The following is a 19,899-nucleotide window of genomic DNA, read 5'->3' as shown; positions in this document are numbered from 1 at the left end:
TCCTCTTTCTGGCTCCACAGCGCAGCGTGAGAGGTCACGCTGCTGCTGGGAGCTGCCATCAGCGTTCAAACAATGTTCCCCTCCCGCCCGCCCCCAGTATATGGTGAGTTATATGTGCAGGGCAGGGTAGGGCGAGTGGGCGGCCACCTAGCTAAAAGCCAATCCCGGGAATCCTGGGATTGGCCATTTTTCAATCCCGATACCCAGGATTGAAAAAATGGCCCGGGATTGGCTTCCCTAATCAGCACTGTATTTTTTCACAATTTTTATTTCAGTGAACACTGGAGGTCTGATAAAAACTGAAGAAGAGACTCAAGTCTTTAAAAACAAGACATCTCTTGCTATTGTAGGACACCAGAGGGAAGATGTACAGTATTGTAGAACCTATTTTAGAGCCTCTCCATTTCAGGGACCATTAATAGGAGGTTTAATCATTCCAACACTAATGCCCTTTATGTCTATTTATTAAAAAGGACATACAGTATTTACATAACATAAATCTATTACATAACTATTTTTTTAAATTATTGTTTTAAAGATTTTGACTACCAAATGTATCAACTGGACTCAAGATATAAATCCCTTGCAAGCCGGTATTCATCAGAAGTAGTCCCTATTCCTGCAGAGCTACACAGCATCAGTGCACTGCTTAAGGAGCTGAAAGAAGGAAGACTCTCAATTGCTCTGTTGTCACACAATGGTTTGTACTTCATCTTTCATTTCAACAAGGCTAATTGATCATTTGTACCATGCTATAGTTTTTTTTTTAAATTCCATTCATCATTATTATTATTATTATTAATAGAAATATAATTTATTGTTACATATTTTCCACACTGAGCTAAGAGACTCAGATTATTACTACTACTACCACCCTTTATTTTTTAAAGCACCAACATTTTATACGATATTGTACACTCAGGGTCGAAACTGTCCCACAGGGGTACCAGGGAAACCACCGGTAGGCCCCACTGCCTGAGGGCCCACTCCTTCCTCTAGGGATCAGGTTCCAGACTGTGCACTTGTATAATATACATGGTAGATATGTTGCATTACACTGCACTAAACTATTGTGTATTTCAAGCCTCTGTGGAGGCTACCCACACCCCCTTTGTAGGCTGGCCACACCCTGATAAAGCTGATTATTTACCTTATAACATTCACTATATATGGGTAAGAGACTCAGTACGCAATTGGCGTACGGGGTACCGTAAGGGTACGCACTTAGGGTGGCAGAGGCTTAGCCGCGGTCGAGACGCACGAGCAGCACGTTCGCTCACGGCTTACGCTTGGTATCGAGCACACTATAGGCGGCCGACTACCGTAATGCTACGCCACTAGCGTGGCGGATGCTGTGCCCACGAGTGGAACACAAGCGGCGCAGACGCTCACAGGATGACACAGTAAACCTTGTTAGCAACACACTGAAGGGATATACTTATATTGTAAACCTTAATACTGACATACTGTAATGATATAACGCTTCTTAACGTTGTTAATATAAAAGCTGCTTGAGCAATTGAGACGCTCCGAATACCCTCAGCAATGTAATAAACACACAATACCTTGCTAAGGTTCCAAAACCTTTACTAACGAGATTTAGCTATGTAAAAAGGGAAAATACAGTTAACAGCTTATACACTACAAACTAACATCAAAATCTAAACAGAATAACTACACATAAATAACCAATAGCGTCTTAATCCTAAACAATAACAGAGAGATAGAGAGTAAGTGGCAAAATACAGACAGAGAATAAGGTGGTCACAGAGAGAACTTACACACTGGGGAATGATCGCTGCGCAGTCCTGGATACCAGCTCCCTAGTTAGTCAATGATGAAAACCGTTGTGGAGAGTAGACTAAGCTGGCCAGGCTGGCTGTTCTTATATACACTGCATACAGTACACTACAAAGGAGCCTATAATCTCATTGTTCATTGGACACAGGAATGTCTCCCTGCATCATAACAAAAGGTCATAGGTTAGTTTAAACAGGTGGGCTGTGACTATATCGAACTGCTCAGGTGGGAGGGAATCTCAGGATTCCCGCCGCATGGGTAATGAACCGCAAATGCAGTAAATGTCCAGAAAGTACTTATAGACATAACTATACGCAGGAGCGATTAATCTCTACCTAACCAGCACCGGATAGTTTCTAATAAAATGTTCTTTAGTTAGGTACCAAACACCACCGCTCAGACACTGTCTGACCCTTCGTATCATGCAAAGAGGAATTCCTCTGTCCATGGACCAGTCACACTAAACAAACTTACAGTTATTATTAAGGGGACCATTACCTATAAAACATACTATTCGGATTAACTATGTAATGATCGAGTCGCCCGCCAGACGCACAGAAACTCTACCATAAATGCGCATACCACGCGTCTGAGCGCACGACCATGGAGGCGCCGTCACGCAACTGCGAATATGTGCACGCCCGGGAGAGAATGTGCACGTGCAGCGGGCAAGCGCATGGGTTTAATATATGGCAACGTGAAGCATGATATTTTTCGACTTTGACAGTCCACCCTTTGGCAGTCATCAATAACTGCCACTTCCTAAAACAGTTCAAACAGAAAAATATATGTCATCATGTAAATACTTTTTATGATTGGGTAAAGGGAGGAGAGGAGAAGGTGGGAAAAGTATGACCTAGTGAGATAGTAGAAGCATGTGTGTATGGATCCATGTTTGAGGGGTCATGTATCATCGTGCCGTACGTGTTTTAAATCAAGCTTCGAGGTATTGCGAAGTATACATTTGAATCCTTCTTATCCCGTATTAAGGGTCTGTGGATGGGCTGTCAAACTTTACCGAGCTCTTTTCGGCTTATTGGTTGCAACAAATGGGGGAGCACATTTAGTTGATGATACATGAATGGGGGGGAACATGTGAATGCTGATATATGTGTCTATATTCCCTGTCGACTATGTGTGTCATTACCTGAAGGTTGTAGAAATTAGGATAAGAAGCAATTGTTATAAATGCAGTCATAAACTATGTGAGTTTAGTATGCATTCGCCGATTGAGGTCTTGTCTGGTGTCTTGTCTTGATGTACATGTTGTCTGATGTCTATCGGTGCTTTTGCTATAAATGGCGACAAAAGCTTTTCCAATGTCCATAAAATTACAGTCTCTAAAGTATTTGGGCTTTCGTAAAAAGTTAAAGTTAATAGGGATATTGGGGGGGTCTATGACATAGTTCATCAATGGTCTGTATAAAAGAGGTTGTTAAATTCTTCTTCCAAGCGGATGTCTTTGTACCTTGGAGAAAAACAAAGGAGAAACGGGTGAAAGAAACGGACCGTGGAATCACATTTTCATCACAACATTGTCTCTATTGTTGGGTCATAAACCAAATTAGTTGTTGTTATTACAGTGTCCTCGCTCCTCAGACTCATCACTCTGGTATTACCTTTACACTTCGTTAAAATCCGAACGCATCTAAATATCAGACCAACCAATATGATGACTCCCAGAATACACAAGAGAAATTTCCCTACATCCATGATAATACCTTGGGCCCATTCTCCTAAACCCGAGAACCAATTTCGTGGGTTCAACCATGACACCCAACCGGTCAGCTCATTACCCACAGCAGCGAGAGTGAGATTGTGTCTCCTTCGGAACTCCCACTTTAATTGCAAAATGTCATCCATCTTTTGGTCTATGACCTCGGCCGGGTCTTCAGTGCTGTTTGTAATGTACGTGCAGCACTTTATTCCATATTGAGTTGCTAGGGTAACACAATACCCGCCTGTCACAGCTGTGAGGTAATTGAGAATCATCCTATGCTGAACCAGTTCTGTTTTGTAGGCTTGTAACTCTCTCCCAGTATACCTGAATGTGTCGTCATACATTTCGGTTATATTGTCTAATAAGTTTGCTAGCGCAGATATATATCTATAATTTATCACTCCTCTGGCGGTACGAGTGATATCTAACGCGAGTAGGAATTGAATCCCGGTGGATTCATGGATCAAATCAGAGGCCGGATGCTCTGTCCTTTCTATCAGGTGCCGTTTAACGACGTGCTCGTAATGAGTGTGAGTATAAGGAGCTTGGGCACCGCGGTGAATGTCTTTCATTTTGATATGGGATACAGTCATTACTTCAGGCAGTACTTTTCCAATGTAACACAATCCCTCTGAGTTTGGGGCAAGGAACCTATACGCCTACCTCCCGCATATGAAATATGCATCATCGGGGAGAACATATGGGACAGAGTATGACATAACCATGTTACAAATTTTCCATGTGAAATCTCCTAACCCTAATTCTCCCATCTGTCTAGTACATGTATCAAGTTGTATGATATATGCACAGTATCCTGGTGATACTTCTCCAACTCGCATGGGCCTACTTCCTAGATTGTACCTGTATTGGAAATATCTTCCACTGTTGGCTATTTGGCGTATAAGTTTTGTGTCTATGGGCATTCTGTCGGCTCTGTGTGAAAAGGTCATGGTTTGATTACTCCATGACACTTCCCAATTTCCCAGCTTTCGGGGATTGGAAATTTTAAAGCATACTAAGGACCTATCTACATGATATTGGTGGAGCTTCAAACTAGGAGGACTAGAGATATTAAACCTCTTGTCCACCGGCCTCCCACCACTTAACTCAAGTACTTCTCCTACAGTTAAAGGGAATGGTACTAGGAGGACTAGAGATATTAAACCTCTTGTCCACCGGCCTCCCACCACTTAACTCAAGTACTTCTCCTACAGTTAAAGGGAATGGTACTAGCCCTGATTTGCTATGACCTTGAGGTACTTGAGAGCATACCCAACAGTCTGTCTGGTTTAACACTTTACCCACTAAGGAGTGATAGTCACTCAATGGATGCCGGTCCATGTGGATATTAAAACTGGACTGACATTTCTTGATGCACCCATCCTCAATTATATTGTCACAATGCCCACAGATGCAGTTCTCTTCAGCTAACAATCCTTCACAATTCCTTCTATTATCAATGCTATCAGATCGTTTTCTGATACTCGCCTTTACTCTGTGATTGTGCTGCTCTTGGAAATTTATGCCTCCATCCTGGTCATCAGAACCCATTCCAGATCCTTTCTCGACCTCCATGGTACTCTCACCGAAACAGACTGCTCTGGTCAACAACAGGGTCAACAGGAAAATCCGGATCACAGTCTCTTGGGGCGAGTCCATCTTACAGGAGGAGAAAGAAAAATTTGTAATGGGGGTACAAAAAAAATAATTTGAGGGGAAAGAAAAATGTTAGGATGTTTTTGTCCTCTAGTCTTGTTGTTCTTCTTGCTCTGTTGTCATCTCAAAGGTGCTGTCTCTCAGTCTTCCAAACGAACATTCTGGTGATACAATATTCCCTCCAAATCTGCGATCTTTCTGTAAGGAGCAAAAATCTTGCATTACCATTTGTCTAACTGATGTGTGACATACCATCTGTAAAGCATGAGAACATGAGAGAGAAGAGGGAAAAAAAAAAAAAACGAGAGAGAGAACAATTCATATATATGTTACATAAAACAACAAACAAAAAAAACATTGTCAGATCTTCCGTTCACCATCAGGCTGTCACACCAACACATCCATTGGTATCTTTGCGCAGTCTCCCCCACCAGTATTTCCACACTCCACCCTTTTGTGCCTGGCCAGGACACACCGATGTCAGTAGGTCACACTGGGGTTAGGTAGACTTCTGCAAAGACCAAGTAGCTATGTGATGTTTGAGTTCTGCCGATGAACGTCAGAGATGGGGAAAAAGAAACATTTACAGATAAATTACAAAGTTTACCCGGCCGTCCCTGTGTCTTCAAGGAATGACCTCCCAATTTCATTGACTGTAACCTCAGGCTTACTATCAAGGTTAATGATCAACTTTCCTGATTGCAACTTATGGGTGTAGCTCAAAATTTTACATATGTGGTACCTGATTACAATTTCATTTTTCATGTTGTTGTCTAGGGGGTCTGACTTTATGTGGGCTGTTACAATTTCTGGCATAATGCCCTTCCCTTTTACACAAATAACAAACCCTTGGCTTCCTCCATGTGCCAGGGGCCTGGGGTATTGGTCGATTTGATGCCTCCTCTAGTGCTTGGATGCTCATCACCATCAACCGCTCTCCCTGTGCTTCCCTGGTTCTTTGGATATTACGGTCATGCTCGATAGCGGACTCTCTTAATGCAGCCACCGAGATACCTCTCCAGTGAGGTAGAGAGGTTTGTACTCTGATTCTTAGTGTGTCTTTTAAGCCGTCCATTAATACTTTAACTGCTACTTCTCTATGATTTACATTTGTTTTGATGTTTTCTATCCCTGTATACTTAGCCATTTCCTGCAGTGCCCGATGAAAATAATTAGAAGTACTTTCACCTTCTTTTTGTCTTATGGAGAAGATTTTGTTCCACTCGACAACGGCTGGGAAATATACTCCTAACTGTCGGTTAATCTGCTTAATACATTCCTGATTGTGTTCCTCCATACGAGGTACTTCTGTGTCTAATTTACAATCAGCAATAAATTTCGCAGGGTCAACACTGGAGGGCAAACATGCCCTCAGCACTGTCCGCAAACCTTTGTTGGTGGGTTCTGTGGAGTTTCCTAATTCTTTAATAAACCTCTGACATGCGGCTAGATCTCTCCTGGGATCAGGTAATTCAGACATAATTGTCCTCACTTCCATCCGGGACCAGGGACAATGCATAGCAATGTCTCTGACGGGAGTGACTCCCTGAGTGTCAGTCTGTCCATTTGGGACTGTGATCACCCTGACAGGGTTAAATTCAACCACATCATCTTGTGTTGACTCTATAATATGGGGTACATTTGTCTGTGCATGATATACAATACCGTACTTACATGTGGACACGACCTCACCTGACCCTCCGTTAGGGGGTTCTACTACTGCCTTTACCGATTTGGTCGCGTCCACCTGGATGTCTTGTATGATGGCTGCTGGAAAAGGTGCCGACATCGTGCTGGGCTCACTTTCTTGCTTGTAATCCTGAGGGAAGTTAAACATGGGGTGCAACTTGCACGGGTTAACAGTTGTACATTTAACAGTTTTACTTTTATCATTGTTACATTTGTTACAATTATTCTTATCATCAATAATACAGTTGCTAAGTGCATGTTTATCATACCCCAGTGTGCCATTCTCTGTAACCACTTTCTCTCTTGTTGCCATATTTTTCTTACCAAAGTGAGAGTCAGCTGTGTAAGCTAATTCCCTTTGTATCTCACCTTCCTGTTGCAATATCTGTAAACAATCATAATGTCTGATTCACTGCTTGCTGGATTTAATTAGACATATCCATCTCCTTAGATTTTGTAACACCTTAGGGCTAAAACTGCCTACCCGTGGGAACTTTTCCCCGTCATGCACAGTCATTCTTTCCCATTCATTGAATAATACCTCTGCTTGTGATACATTTCGGACCTCCTGGTCTGTATCACACGTTATAGACCTTGCCGACCTTATGGGCCGTTTTACTAAATCAACCTGAACCAGGGTTGATCGCCCCCTACCTGAACAACTGGCCCCCATCTTTGCAGGTGTTGCTTTCACTACCTCTGACCTTCAAATCAGGGTCTTCAGCGAACCCTTACAAAAACCAAGATGTCCGGGGTAGGCCGACGGTGAAAGTTCAACCGAGTGCTTTCACCCACTTCTCGCCCACGTTGGCCAGTACTTCAATCACTGACTCAGAGCTGCTGTACCCAACCTAGGGCCCCTATAAACCTTTATTTACTGGGGCGTGTGGGAGTAGGTTACCCGTCCCCAGCAAGTATCGGTTGTTAGAGAATTCCCGAGTGACCAGCGAACCTCCCTTAAAATAAAAAAAATTACACAAATCACGTTAGAATGTACAAATAGCGTTTATGACCCCTCTAGCGTACGCAAACGGTACTGGGTCAAGTTAAACTAATGCACACAATTACATGCGGTACAATCGTACTGCACATAAGCAACTAACCTTATGTGCGGAACGACCAACGGAATCGAAAATTACGGCTGCAAATTCCTTCAGCCAGGGCTTAATGGCCTATATGGGTACCGCACCAACCCTCCTGTGGTTGTGCTTCTTGACTCTATCTATAGCGGACTTCCTAGTCTGCTGTACCTAGACCTCCTGGTCTGTCTCTCTGGACCTCCTGGTCCGTGACCTCCTGGTCTGTGTCTACAGTAGACCTCCTAATCTGCTATACTCTAATGCTCTTATTTCAATATTTAACAAGGGATGCCACCACGCGCTGTCACTTTCACGGAAGTACCTCACGAGAACTCGACTTCCGGGGGTTCCAACCGAAAATGAGAAACCTTATATATATATATATATATATATATATATATATACACACACACACACACTCTTTCACCTCATATACTCTTTACTTTCGTTTCTGTACAGAAATCCCTTTCATTCAGTATCGCAGTCTAGTCCCAGAGGAGTTGCAACCAGAGAAGGTTCCTTAAAGATTAAAATTTAGGATACTGAGATTGACTTGCGCTATTATCGCGTTGCTTCCGTACCGCCTACTAAAACAATACTATCGTGTGATTTGTATTACGTGGGCGTATCCGTACGCTTCGTTGCGTAATATATGCTCCGTGCGTCGGCCCTTGTGTTGCGTACGCTCGTTCTGCCCCTTGTTAAAGACACGTGTACGCAGGCCAGATATGTCCACAGAAATACAACTAACACGTTTATATCAATGTAAATGATCTTTAACTGTAATCATCTACCGAGCACCACACAGATCTTTCCTTGTATCTTTAGGCAAAGCCGTGTGCGTGTTTTACAAATTACTGCTTTACGTATTATTTTTACTTTTAACTACCAATAGCAACAAATCTTTCTCAGCACGTTATCAATTATAAATGGCAAACAGGAAGGCGAGATGTGAAAATTACACAAATGGAAAAATGCAGGTGTGTGCGTGTGTTGCATACGCAATGTGTATCAAACAGAAATAAACAGTTTTAAAAGACAATAGTGTACTGTTCTTACCTTCGGGTTCCAGTTTCCACCAGCACTCCCACAGCGTAGCGAAACAGGCGCTTATCTAGTTAGCACTACTGTATCCCTCACCACCAATACGGATACGAAGGGATACTACTTTCCGCCCTTTGCTGACAGATAAAGTCTGTGTTCGCTAGTGCGGATATGTGGAGGACGGACGAGCCCTCAATTGATAAAACATACTATTCGGATTAACTATGTAACGATCGAGTCGCCCCCTGCCAGACGCACACAAACTCTACCGTAAATGCGCATACCACGCGCCTGAGCGCACGACCGTGGAGGCGCCGTCACGCAACTGCGAATATGCGCACGCACGGGAGAGAATGTGCAGCGGGCAAGCGCATGGGTTTAATATATGGCAACGTGAAGCATGATATTTTTCGACTTTGACAACCCCAAAGTATGGGCCCCTATAACTGCATTCCCCCAGTGGGCCCTTCATACCCCAGTCCAGTACATTGAGGTGATCAGGATACAAATAAAATGTACTTAGATATGAAATGAAAAAAAATATGGCCTTGATCCTACAGTCTAATGAAGCATATTTGCAAAGTGGTGGCTTTTACCTAAAAATTTAAAGCAGCGCTAATATTGGGCCTAATTCCGGTGCAGTTGTGGAAAGCAAAGCTGCTGATTCCTTGGCAACTGGCCTAATTAGACGCCTCCTGCATGCATGTGTGATCCAGCATCAGATCACTCTGCGACACCATCAGACGGATGAGTAACCTTCAGGTTATGCAGACCTGCCGCCGCAGCCCCATCACTTAGGGCAGCAAATTCTGTTGGCAGACTGAGGCCCTGGCTTAGGCACTCCCACAAAACAAACACAGAGGCCTACTCTTTGTGAAATAGCCTATCGCTGCCCCCTCCCCGCCCCCAAACAGCTGCATACTGCCAGTCATCAGGCATCTGCAGCCTTACTGCATCCGTCTTTACCGGTCCTGCGTCTGTACCGGTCCTGCGTATGCGCATTGTACCAAACATCTGTACTTTGTGTGCTTTACCTCAGTGCAACTGGACCTGAATTAGGCCAATTAATTGCAAATATCAGCATGCTCTACACATAAGTACTTATTAGTGTCACCTTAAATTCTTAGGTCAACCCCACTAAGAAAGCCATGACTCCCGATATATGCTCCATGACATGTTGAAGATTACATTACCATTGTAACTCTGCAAGAAACCCTTCTTTACATGCCATCAGTTACTATTAGTATTGGTTCAGTTATTAGTATAAGGCCTTCTATGTGTTGTAGCTCACTCTATAGACAGCACTTACAATCCCAATCCAATTCATTACCCACATTTAGGCTCAAAGTTTTACCAGGCAGGCAGGGCCGGATTAAGGTCTATGGGGGCTTCAGGCCAACAAACTTGTGGAGGCCCCTATCAATAAAAAGATCAGTGTGTGTGTGTGTGTGTGTGTGTGTGTGTGTGTGTGTGTGTGTATTAGTGATGTGCACCGGACATCTTTCGGGTTTTGTGTTGTCTATTCTGAACACCTCACACCTCACAATATTATTTTTAGTCCTACAATTTGCACCGAGGTCGCTGGATGGCTAAGCTAAGCGACACAAGTGGCCGACACAAACACCTCGCCCATCTAGGAGTGGCACTGCAGTGTCAGGCAGGATGGCACTTCAAAAAAATAGTCCCCAAACAGCACATGATGCAAAGAAAAAAAGAGGCGCACCAAGGTCGCTGTGTGACTAAGCTAAGCGACACAAGTGGCCGACACAAAAACCTGGCCCATCTAGGAGTGGCACTGCAGTGTCAGGCAGGATGGCACTTCAAAAAAATAGTCTCCAAACAGCACATGATGCAAAGAAAATGAAAGAAAAAAGAGGTGCAAGATGGAATTGTCCTTGGGTCCCCCTTATGTCGTATAAACAGGACATGCACACTTTAACGAACCCATCATTTCAGTGACAGGGTCTGCCACACGACTGTGACTGAAATGACTGGTTGGTTTGGGCCCCCACCAAAAAAGAAGCAATCAATCTCTCCTTGCACAAACTGGCTCTACAGAGGCAAGATGTCCACCTCATCATCATCCTCCGATTCCTCACCCCTTTCACTGTGTACATCCCCCTCCTCACAGATTATTAATTAGTCCCCACTGGAATCCACCATCTCAGGTCCCCGTGCACTTTCTGGAGGCAATTGCTGCTGGTGAATGTCTCCACGGAGGAATTGATTATAATTCATTTTAATAAACATCATCTTCTCCACATTTTCTGGAAGTAACCTCGTACGCCGATTGCTGACAAGGTGAGCGGCTGCACTAAACACTCTTTCGGAGTACACACTGGAGGGGGGCAACTTAGGTAGAATAAAGCTGCAAGAGCCTCCAAATTGCCTCTTTTTCCTGCCAGTATACGTACGGACTGTCTGACGTGCCTACTTGGATGCGGTCACTCATATAATCCTCCACCATTCTTTCAATGGTGACAGAATCATATGCAGTGACAGTAGACGACATGTCAGTAATCGTTGGCAGGTCCTTCACTCCGGACCAGATGTCAGCACTCGCTCCAGACTGCCCTGCATCACCGCCAGCGGGTGGGCTCGGAATTCTTAGCCGTTTCCTCGCACCCCCAGTTGCGGGAGAATGTGAAGGAGGAGATGTTGACGGGTCACGTTCCGCTTGACTTGACAATTTTCTCACCAGCAGGTCTTTGAACCTCTGCAGACTTGTGTCTGCCGGAAAGAGAGATACAACGTAGGTTTTAAATCTAGGATCGAGCACGGTGGCCAAAATGTAGTGCTCTGATTTCAACAGATTGACCACCCGTGAATCCTGGTTAAGCGAATGAAGGGCTCCATCCACAAGTCCCACATGCCTAGCGGAATCGCTCCGTTTTAGCTCCTCCTTCAATGTCTCCAGCTTCTTCTGCAAAAGCCTGATGAGGGGAATGACCTGACTCATGCTGGCAGTGTCTGAACTGACTTCACGTGTAGCAAGTTCAAAGGGTTGCAGAACCTTGCACAACGTTGAAATCATTCTCCACTGCACTTGAGTCAGGTGCATTCTCCCTCCTTTGCCTATATCATGGCCAGATGTATAGGCTTGTATGGCCTTTTGCTTCTCCTCCATCCTCTGAAGCATATAGAGGGTTGAATTCCACCTCGTTACCACCTCTTGCTTCAGATGATGGCAGGGCAGGTTCAGGAATGTTTGGTGGTGCTCCAGTCTTCTGTACACAGTGCCTGAATGCCGAATGTGGCCCGCAATTCTTCGGGCCACCGACAGCATCTCTTGCACGCCCCTGTCATTTTTTAAATAATTCTGCACCACCAAATTCAATGTATGTACAAAACATGGGACATGCTGGAATTTGCCCAGATGTAATGCACGCACAATATTGCTGGCATTGTCCGATGTCACAAATCCCCAGGAGAGTCCAACTGGGGTAAGCCATTCTGCGATGATCTTCCTCAGTTCCCGTAAGAGGTTTTCAGCTGTGTGCCTATTCTGGGAAGTGGTGATACAAAGCGTAGCCTGCCTAGGAACGAGTTGGCGTTTGCGAGATGCTGCTACTGGTGCCGCCACTGCTGTTCTTGCTGCGTGAGGCAATACATCTACCCAGTGGGCTGTCACAGTCATATAGTCCTGAGTCTGCCCTGCTCCACTTGTCCACATGTCCGTGGTTAAGTGGACATTGGGTACAACTGCATTTTTTAGGACACTGGTGAGTCTTTTTCTGAGGTCTGTGTACATTTTCGGTATCGCCTGCCTAGAGAAATGGAACCTAGATGGTATTTGGTACCGGGGACACAGTACCTCAATCAAGTCTATAGTTGCCTCTGAATTAACGATGGATACCGGAACCACGTTTCTCACCGCCCAGGCTGCCAAGGCCTGAGTTATCTGCTTTGCAGCAGGATGACTGCTGTGATATTTCATCTTCCTCGCTAAGGACTGTTGGACAGTCAATTGCTTACTGGAAGTAGTACAAGTGGTCTTCTGACTTCCCCTCTGGGATGACGATCGACTCCCTGCAGCAACAACAGCAGCGCCAGCAGCAGTAGGCGTTACACTCAAGGATGCACCGGAGGAATCCCAGGCAGGAGAGGACTTGTCAGACTTGTCAGTGACATGGCCTGCAGGATTATTGGCTTTCCTGGGTAAGGAGGAAATAGACACTGAGGGAGTTGGTGGTGTGGTTTGCAGGAGCTTGGTTACAAGAGGAAGGGATTTAGTGGTCAGTGGACTGCTTCCGCTGTCACCCAAAGTTTTTGAACTTGTCACTGACTTATGATGAATGCGCTGCAGGTGACGTATAAGGGAGGATGTTCCGAGGTGGTTAAGGTCCTTACCCCTACTTATTACAGCTTGACAAAGGCAACACATGGCTTGACACCTGTTGCCCGCATTTGTGTTGAAATAATTCCACACCGAAGAGCTGATTTTTATTTATTTTTTTTGTATTTTGACCAGGCATGTCAATGGCCATATTCGTCCCACGGACAACAGGTGTCTCCCCGGGTGCCTGACTTAAACAAACCACCTCACCATCAGAATCCCCCTTGTCAATTTCCTCCCCAGCGCCAGCAACACCCATATCCTCATCCTGGTGTACTTCAACACTGACATCTTCAATTTGACTATAAGAAACTGGTCTGTGGGTGCTCCTTCCAGCACTTGCAGGGGGCGTGCAAATGGTGAAAGGTGCAAGCTCTTCCCGTCCAGCGTTGGGAAGGTCGGGCATCGCAACCGACAGAATTGGACTCTCCCTGGGGATTTGTAATTTAGAAGAACGCACAGTTCTTTGCTGTGCTTTTGCCAGCTTAAGTCTTTTCATTTTATTAGCGAGAGGATGAGAGCTTCCATCCTCATGTGAAGCTGAACCACTAGCCATGAACATAGGCCAGGGCCTCAGCCGTTCCTTGCCACTCCGTGTCGTAAATGGCATATTGGCAAGTTTACGCTTCTCATCAGACACTTTCAATTTAGATTTTTGGGTCATTTTACTGAACTTTTGTTTTTTGGATTTTACATGCTCTCTAATATGACATTGGGTATCGGCCTTGGCAGACGACGTTGATGGCATTTCATCGTCTCGGCCATGACTAGTGGCAGCAGCTTCAGCACGAGGTGGAAGTGGATCTTGATCTTTCCCTATTTTACCCTCCACATTTTTGTTCTCCATTTTTTAATGTGTGGAATTATATGCTAGTATCAATAGCAATGGCCTACTACTATATATACTGCGCACAACTAAAATGCACCACAGGTATAGAATGTAGATGGATAGTACACTTAATGACGACACAGAGGTAGGCACAGCAGTGGCCTTCCGTATCGTACTGCTATATATAGTATTCTGGTGGACACTGTGTCGGCAAACTGCAAAACTAAAATGCACCACAGGTATAGAATGTAGATGGATAGTATACTTAATGACAACACAGAGGTAGGCACAGCAGTGGCCTTCCGTATCGTACTGCTATATATAGTATACTGGTGGTCACTGTGTCGGCAAACTGCAAAACTAAAATGCACCACAGGTATAGAATGTAGATGGATAGTATACTTAATGACGACACAGAGGTAGGCACAGCAGTGGCCTTCCGTATCGTACTGCTATATATAGTATACTGGTGGACACTGTGTCGGCAAACTGCAAAACTAAAATGCACCACAGGTATAGAATGTAGATGGATAGTATACTTAATGACGACACAGAGGTAGGCACAGCAGTGGCCTTCCGTATCGTACTGCTATATATAGTATACTGATGGTTACTCTGCACTGTACTCCTCCTATATAATATTAATTATACTGGTGGTCCCCAGTCCCCACAATAAAGCAGCACACTGAGCACAGATATGGAGTGTTTTTCAGGCAGACAATGTATACTGGTGGTCACGGTCAGCAAAACTCTGCACTGTACTCCTGCTATATAATACAGCTGCTCCCCAGTCCCCACAATTAAGCAGTGTGAGCACAGATATATTATTATGCAGCACACAGAGCACAGATATGGAGCGTTTTTTTCAGGCAGAGAACGGACGGGTGGTCACTCATCAGCAAAACTCTGCACTGTACTCCTAACAGCTGCTCTCCAGTCCTCCCCACAATTAAGCAATCAAGTTCAACAATAAAGTGAATAAACGGAGAGGACGCCAGCCACGTCCTCTCCCTATCATCTCCAATGCACGAGTTAAAATGGCGGCGACGCGCGGCTGCTTATATAGAATCCGAATCTCACGAGAACCCGACAGCGGGATGATGACGTTCGGGCGCGCTCGGGTTAGCCGAGCAAGGCGGCCTCGGACCCGTGTATGATGGGTGAAGTTCGGGGGGGTTCGGTTTCCGAGAAACCGAACCCGCTCATCACTAGTGTGTGTATGTGTGTGTGTATATATATATATATATATATATGTGTGTGTATATATATATATATATATATAATACTATATATATATATATATATATATATATATATATGTATATATATATATAAATATATATTTTGTATGTACGTACGTACGTACGTACGTACGTACGTACGTACGTACGTGTCTATATATATATATATATATATATATATATACTGCTCAAAAAAACAAGGGGAACACTTAAACAACACAATGTAACTCCAAGTCAATCACACTTCTGTGAAAACAAACTTTCCACTTAGGAAGCAACACTGATTGACAATCAATTTCACATGCTGTTGTGCAAATGGAATAGACAACAGGTGGAAATTATTGGCAATTAGCAAGACACCCCCAATAAAGGAGTTGTTCTGCAGGTGGTGACCACAGACCACTTCTCAGCTCTTATGCTTTTCTGGCTGATGTTTTGGTCACTTTTGAAAGCTGGCGGTGCTTTCACTCTAGTGGTAGCATGAGACGGAGTCTACAACCCATACAAGTGGCTCAGGTAGTGCAGCTCATCCAGGAGGGCACATCAATGCGAGCTGTGGCAAGAAGGTTTGCTATGTCTGTCAGCGTACTGTCCAGAGCATGGAGGCGCTACCAGGAGACAGGTCAGTACATCATGAGACGTGGAGGAGGCCGTATGAGGGCAACAACCCAGCAGCAGGACCGCTACCTCTGCCTTTGTGCAAGGAGGAGCAGTAGGAGCACTGCCAGAGCTCTGCAAAATGACCTCCAGCAAGCCACAAATGTGAATGTGTCTACTCAAATGATCAGAAACTCCATGAGGGTGGTATGAGGGCCCAACGTCCACAGGTGGGGGTTGTGCTTACAGCCCAACACCGTGCAGGACGTTTGGCATTTGCCAGAGAACACCAAGATTGGCAAAGTCGCTACTGGCGCCCTGTGCTCTTCCCAGATGAAAGCAGGTTCTCACTGAGCACATGTGACAGACGTGACAGAGTCTGAAGATGCCAAGGAGAACATTCTGCTGCCTGCAACATCCTCCAGCATGACTGGTTTGGCAGTGGGTCAGTAATGGTGTATGGTGGCATTTCTTTGGGGGGCTGCACAGCCCTCCATTTGGTCGCCAGAGGTAGCCTGACTGCCATTAGGTACCGAGATGAGATCCTCAGACCCCTTGTGGGACCATATACTGGTGCGGTTGGCCCTGGGTTCCTCATAATGCAAGACAATGCTACACCTCATGTGGCAGGAGTGTGTTAGCAGTTCCTGCAAGATTCAGACATTGATGCTATGGACTGGCCCCCCCGTTCCCCAGACCGGAATCCAGTTGAGCACATCTGGGGCATCATGTCTCGCTCCATCCACCAACGCCACGTTGCACCACAGACTGTCCAGGAGTTGGCGGATGCATTAGTCCAGGTCTGGGAGGAGATCCCTCAGGATACCATCCGCCACCTCATCAGGAGCATGCCCAGGCGTTGTAGGAAGGTCATACAGGCACGTGGAGGCCACACACACACTACTGAGCCTCATTTTGACTTGTTTTAAGGACATTACATCAAAGTTGGATCAGCCTGTTCCCTTTATTTTTTTGAGCAGTGTATGTATGTATATAAATATATATATATATATATATATATATAAAATATAAAATTACATATAGCTATATATCTAGATATATGTAGTGGCTGACTTATTCACTATATACATGGTGTGTGTGTGTGTGTGTGTGTGTGTGTGTGTGTGTGTGTGTGTGTGTGTGTGTATGTGTATGTATATATATATATATATATATATATATATATATATATAAAGATTCTGTAGAGAAAGGCACTCAGTCCAACTTTGAAAAATATATCCTTTTTAATATCTCCCCAACATGGGCATTAAAAAATTATGAACAACAAATCGCGGTGGCTCAGCATGAAATAACATGAAATATCATCTCCAAACAACGTGGCGTATCAACGCCTAAACATTTATTTCCAAAGGTGTGATTCAGAGTCATGGGGGTATATATGGTAACTTAGCTGTCCGTCGACCTCGGTCACTGAATGACCGTTCAAGACCATAGCATCATGTCACTGCCACCCCGTTGTAGTGTAGAGCCATCTGTGCATGAACATCACAAAAACCAGACTAAATATACACATCTAAATGAGTAACAACTTACAGGTGAGCCAGCCGTCAGGTCCTCTACTCCCGGCGTGCGTTCCACCCATCTGCGCATGCGTCTCCATGTCTGCAAGTCTGCTCACAAAGAGCGAACTCGCTCTGCGTTCCACTGTGTACTTTACTTCCTGGGTATGCGTCCCAAATGCTGCTACGTCACTTCCAGTGATGAGCGGTGGGCGCAGCGCTACCAGGAGATTGCTTTAGTCATCACCATGGTTACAGGGCGTCATGAGTGTCAGGCTGCCGCCCGCACATCACCGCCCCGTCCTCCAAGATGTGACTGTCAGTACATAACCCACTTGGGTTGCTTTTATCCTCAATAAGTAAAAGTAGAACATGTTCACCATAATAATGATTCACACTGGAATACTGATCCAAGGTATTATATACTGCTAGCAAATGTTACGCAGATGAGGGACAACTCAGCAACGGGTTTACTAAGGACCAACCGAGCTCAAACCCATTGCATTTATCTGGACTGTAATGGAACAGAACTTAAGGAGCACCACATATTTAATTATTGGAGTGTGCAAGTATCCACACATAGGATCTCTTTATGAGCTGATTCTTTACTCAGCTCTTTATACTTAGCACCTCAGAGTGTTGATCTTTATAATAATCTTTTTCTCTACAGCATCTCTCACACTTGGACACAATATTTGACAATTGTTTGATTTATGTTTTGTGTTTTTGTGACATTTTTTGTTTTATATGTTACTCATGGTCCGTGATATGGTATCTATTTGGTTGGTCTGTATTGTGCGTATTGCCTCCATAAGGGCTAGATTTAGTACAGACTGAATTATTTCATAGTGAACTGTATTTAGGTTCACCCCGGCCATTTAAAGATCTGCAAAAACCCTGCTGTCCATGACTATGTTTGTATTAGCATTTACCCCTTCATTTGTTTTCTTGGGTTATAGATTGATTGATCTTTGACCTTCCCCGTCTGTAGTGTGACTGCTTGTATTAAGACTTTTTTATATTGGGTTAAAAGATTCAAACCAAAAAATTGTCTATTGGACAAAGGTTGAAGTATGTCACAAGGGGCTAGGTTATTGGATGAGAATCTGTTGAATCTAGTAGAAAATGCCCAAGTTAGCCTCACTGACGAGGATGCAGATAAGGTACTATTCGAACAAGAGGAATTTAATCAGTTACCGGCTGATAATGCAGTTGACCTCTATTAAAAATTGCTGAGGTTAAGTAAACGTGAGATTGACCTGGTCCTCCATGGTCAGTTCTTGTCTGATTATTATCGTCAGAAAAAAATTCCAAGGGGATTTAGGATCCATAATATTCCTACAATAGGACGCACTAACCCCAGTTTTTGTAGCAAATGGTGCGGTGTTATAAATAAGTGTTCACTTGACCTTATTTTTTTAGTAGTTGAGGAGGTTGGAACTGAGCTACAACAGACAAGAGCTGACCTGGAGGACTTCAGGGTACAATTGCAAACTAAATTAATTGAGGATAAGTCTGAAAAATGGATTGAAAAATTAACTACACAGATTGACCGATATAAAAAGGATCTCATTACTTTTAAGAAAAATAAGTTAGAAACAGTTCAGAGTGACTATAGGAATCACACGGTATATAGGTGGTTGACAGGTGAAGCGACAAGATTCCCGAGACAGAGATTTTTTGATAATAGGCATAGGATACCTTATTCTGTGGATTCCTCATATTCTTCCAGCGGCCAGAATTTTTTAGGGGCCCAGTTGGACCCCAAAGGGATAGGTGGCAACTTAGAAAGAAGGGTCGCACGTGGAGGGGCCAGGGGAAGAAAAAGGAAGTGATAATTGAAAATATTTTTAATTTGTCTAAATACTCATTGACACCGGCCGAATACTTTGTTTTGTCCCTTGGATTTTCTTTTGTACCCACTTATACACGTGAGGAGCTTGATGTACAACTTGATATGTATAAATTGGGTAGAAAGTTTCGGTTGCGTGAATTCTTCAAGGATTCAATGGATACCAAGCAGGACATCAATATGTTCACGATGAAAAAATCTAGTGATTTTGACCCCCCGTCCACCAATCCAAGTATTAGAACTTTTTTGAGGATGGTGGATGATGATCTTAAAAAATTTCAAAAAAATCTGGATACTACCAGAACATCAATCATGAACAAAGAGATGCTATTAGGTCACTTCAGAACAACAGTGAGATTATTATCCGTATGGCGGACAAAGGTGGGGGTGTCGTGATATTAAATTCTCAGTATTATGATGAGGACATCAGATCTCAGTTGAGCGACAGGGCCACGTACACCAAGAAAACTTACAACCCAATGCATGAGATTAAGGTTAAGGTTGACCGCCTTTTGGACCAGGGTCTAACGGGTGGC

At 44.1% G+C, this 19,899-nt stretch overlaps 1 protein-coding gene and 1 long non-coding RNA gene across 5 annotated transcripts in view; one reads left to right on the top strand and one right to left on the bottom strand.

The window, feature by feature from the left end:
* LOC134927186 (uncharacterized) overlaps positions 1 to 19,899 on the top strand; it is a 362,077-nt gene that overhangs the window by 90,594 nt on the left and 251,584 nt on the right. For all 4 annotated transcript variants that reach the window (XM_063921310.1, XM_063921329.1, XM_063921319.1 and 1 more), the window contains exon 4: positions 539 to 700. In XM_063921310.1, coding sequence (XP_063777380.1) covers positions 539 to 700 — 162 coding nt within the window. The remainder of the gene's footprint in view (positions 1 to 538; positions 701 to 19,899) is intronic.
* LOC134927233 (uncharacterized) overlaps positions 1 to 19,899 on the bottom strand; it is a 33,415-nt gene that overhangs the window by 3,002 nt on the left and 10,514 nt on the right. The window lies entirely within an intron of this gene.

This window comes from Pseudophryne corroboree, chromosome 1 (genome assembly GCF_028390025.1).
Source record: "Pseudophryne corroboree isolate aPseCor3 chromosome 1, aPseCor3.hap2, whole genome shotgun sequence".
NCBI lineage: Eukaryota > Metazoa > Chordata > Amphibia > Anura > Myobatrachidae > Pseudophryne > Pseudophryne corroboree.
The sequence above is the reverse complement of the archived record's forward strand: the minus strand, read 5'-3'. Positions and strand labels throughout refer to the sequence as shown.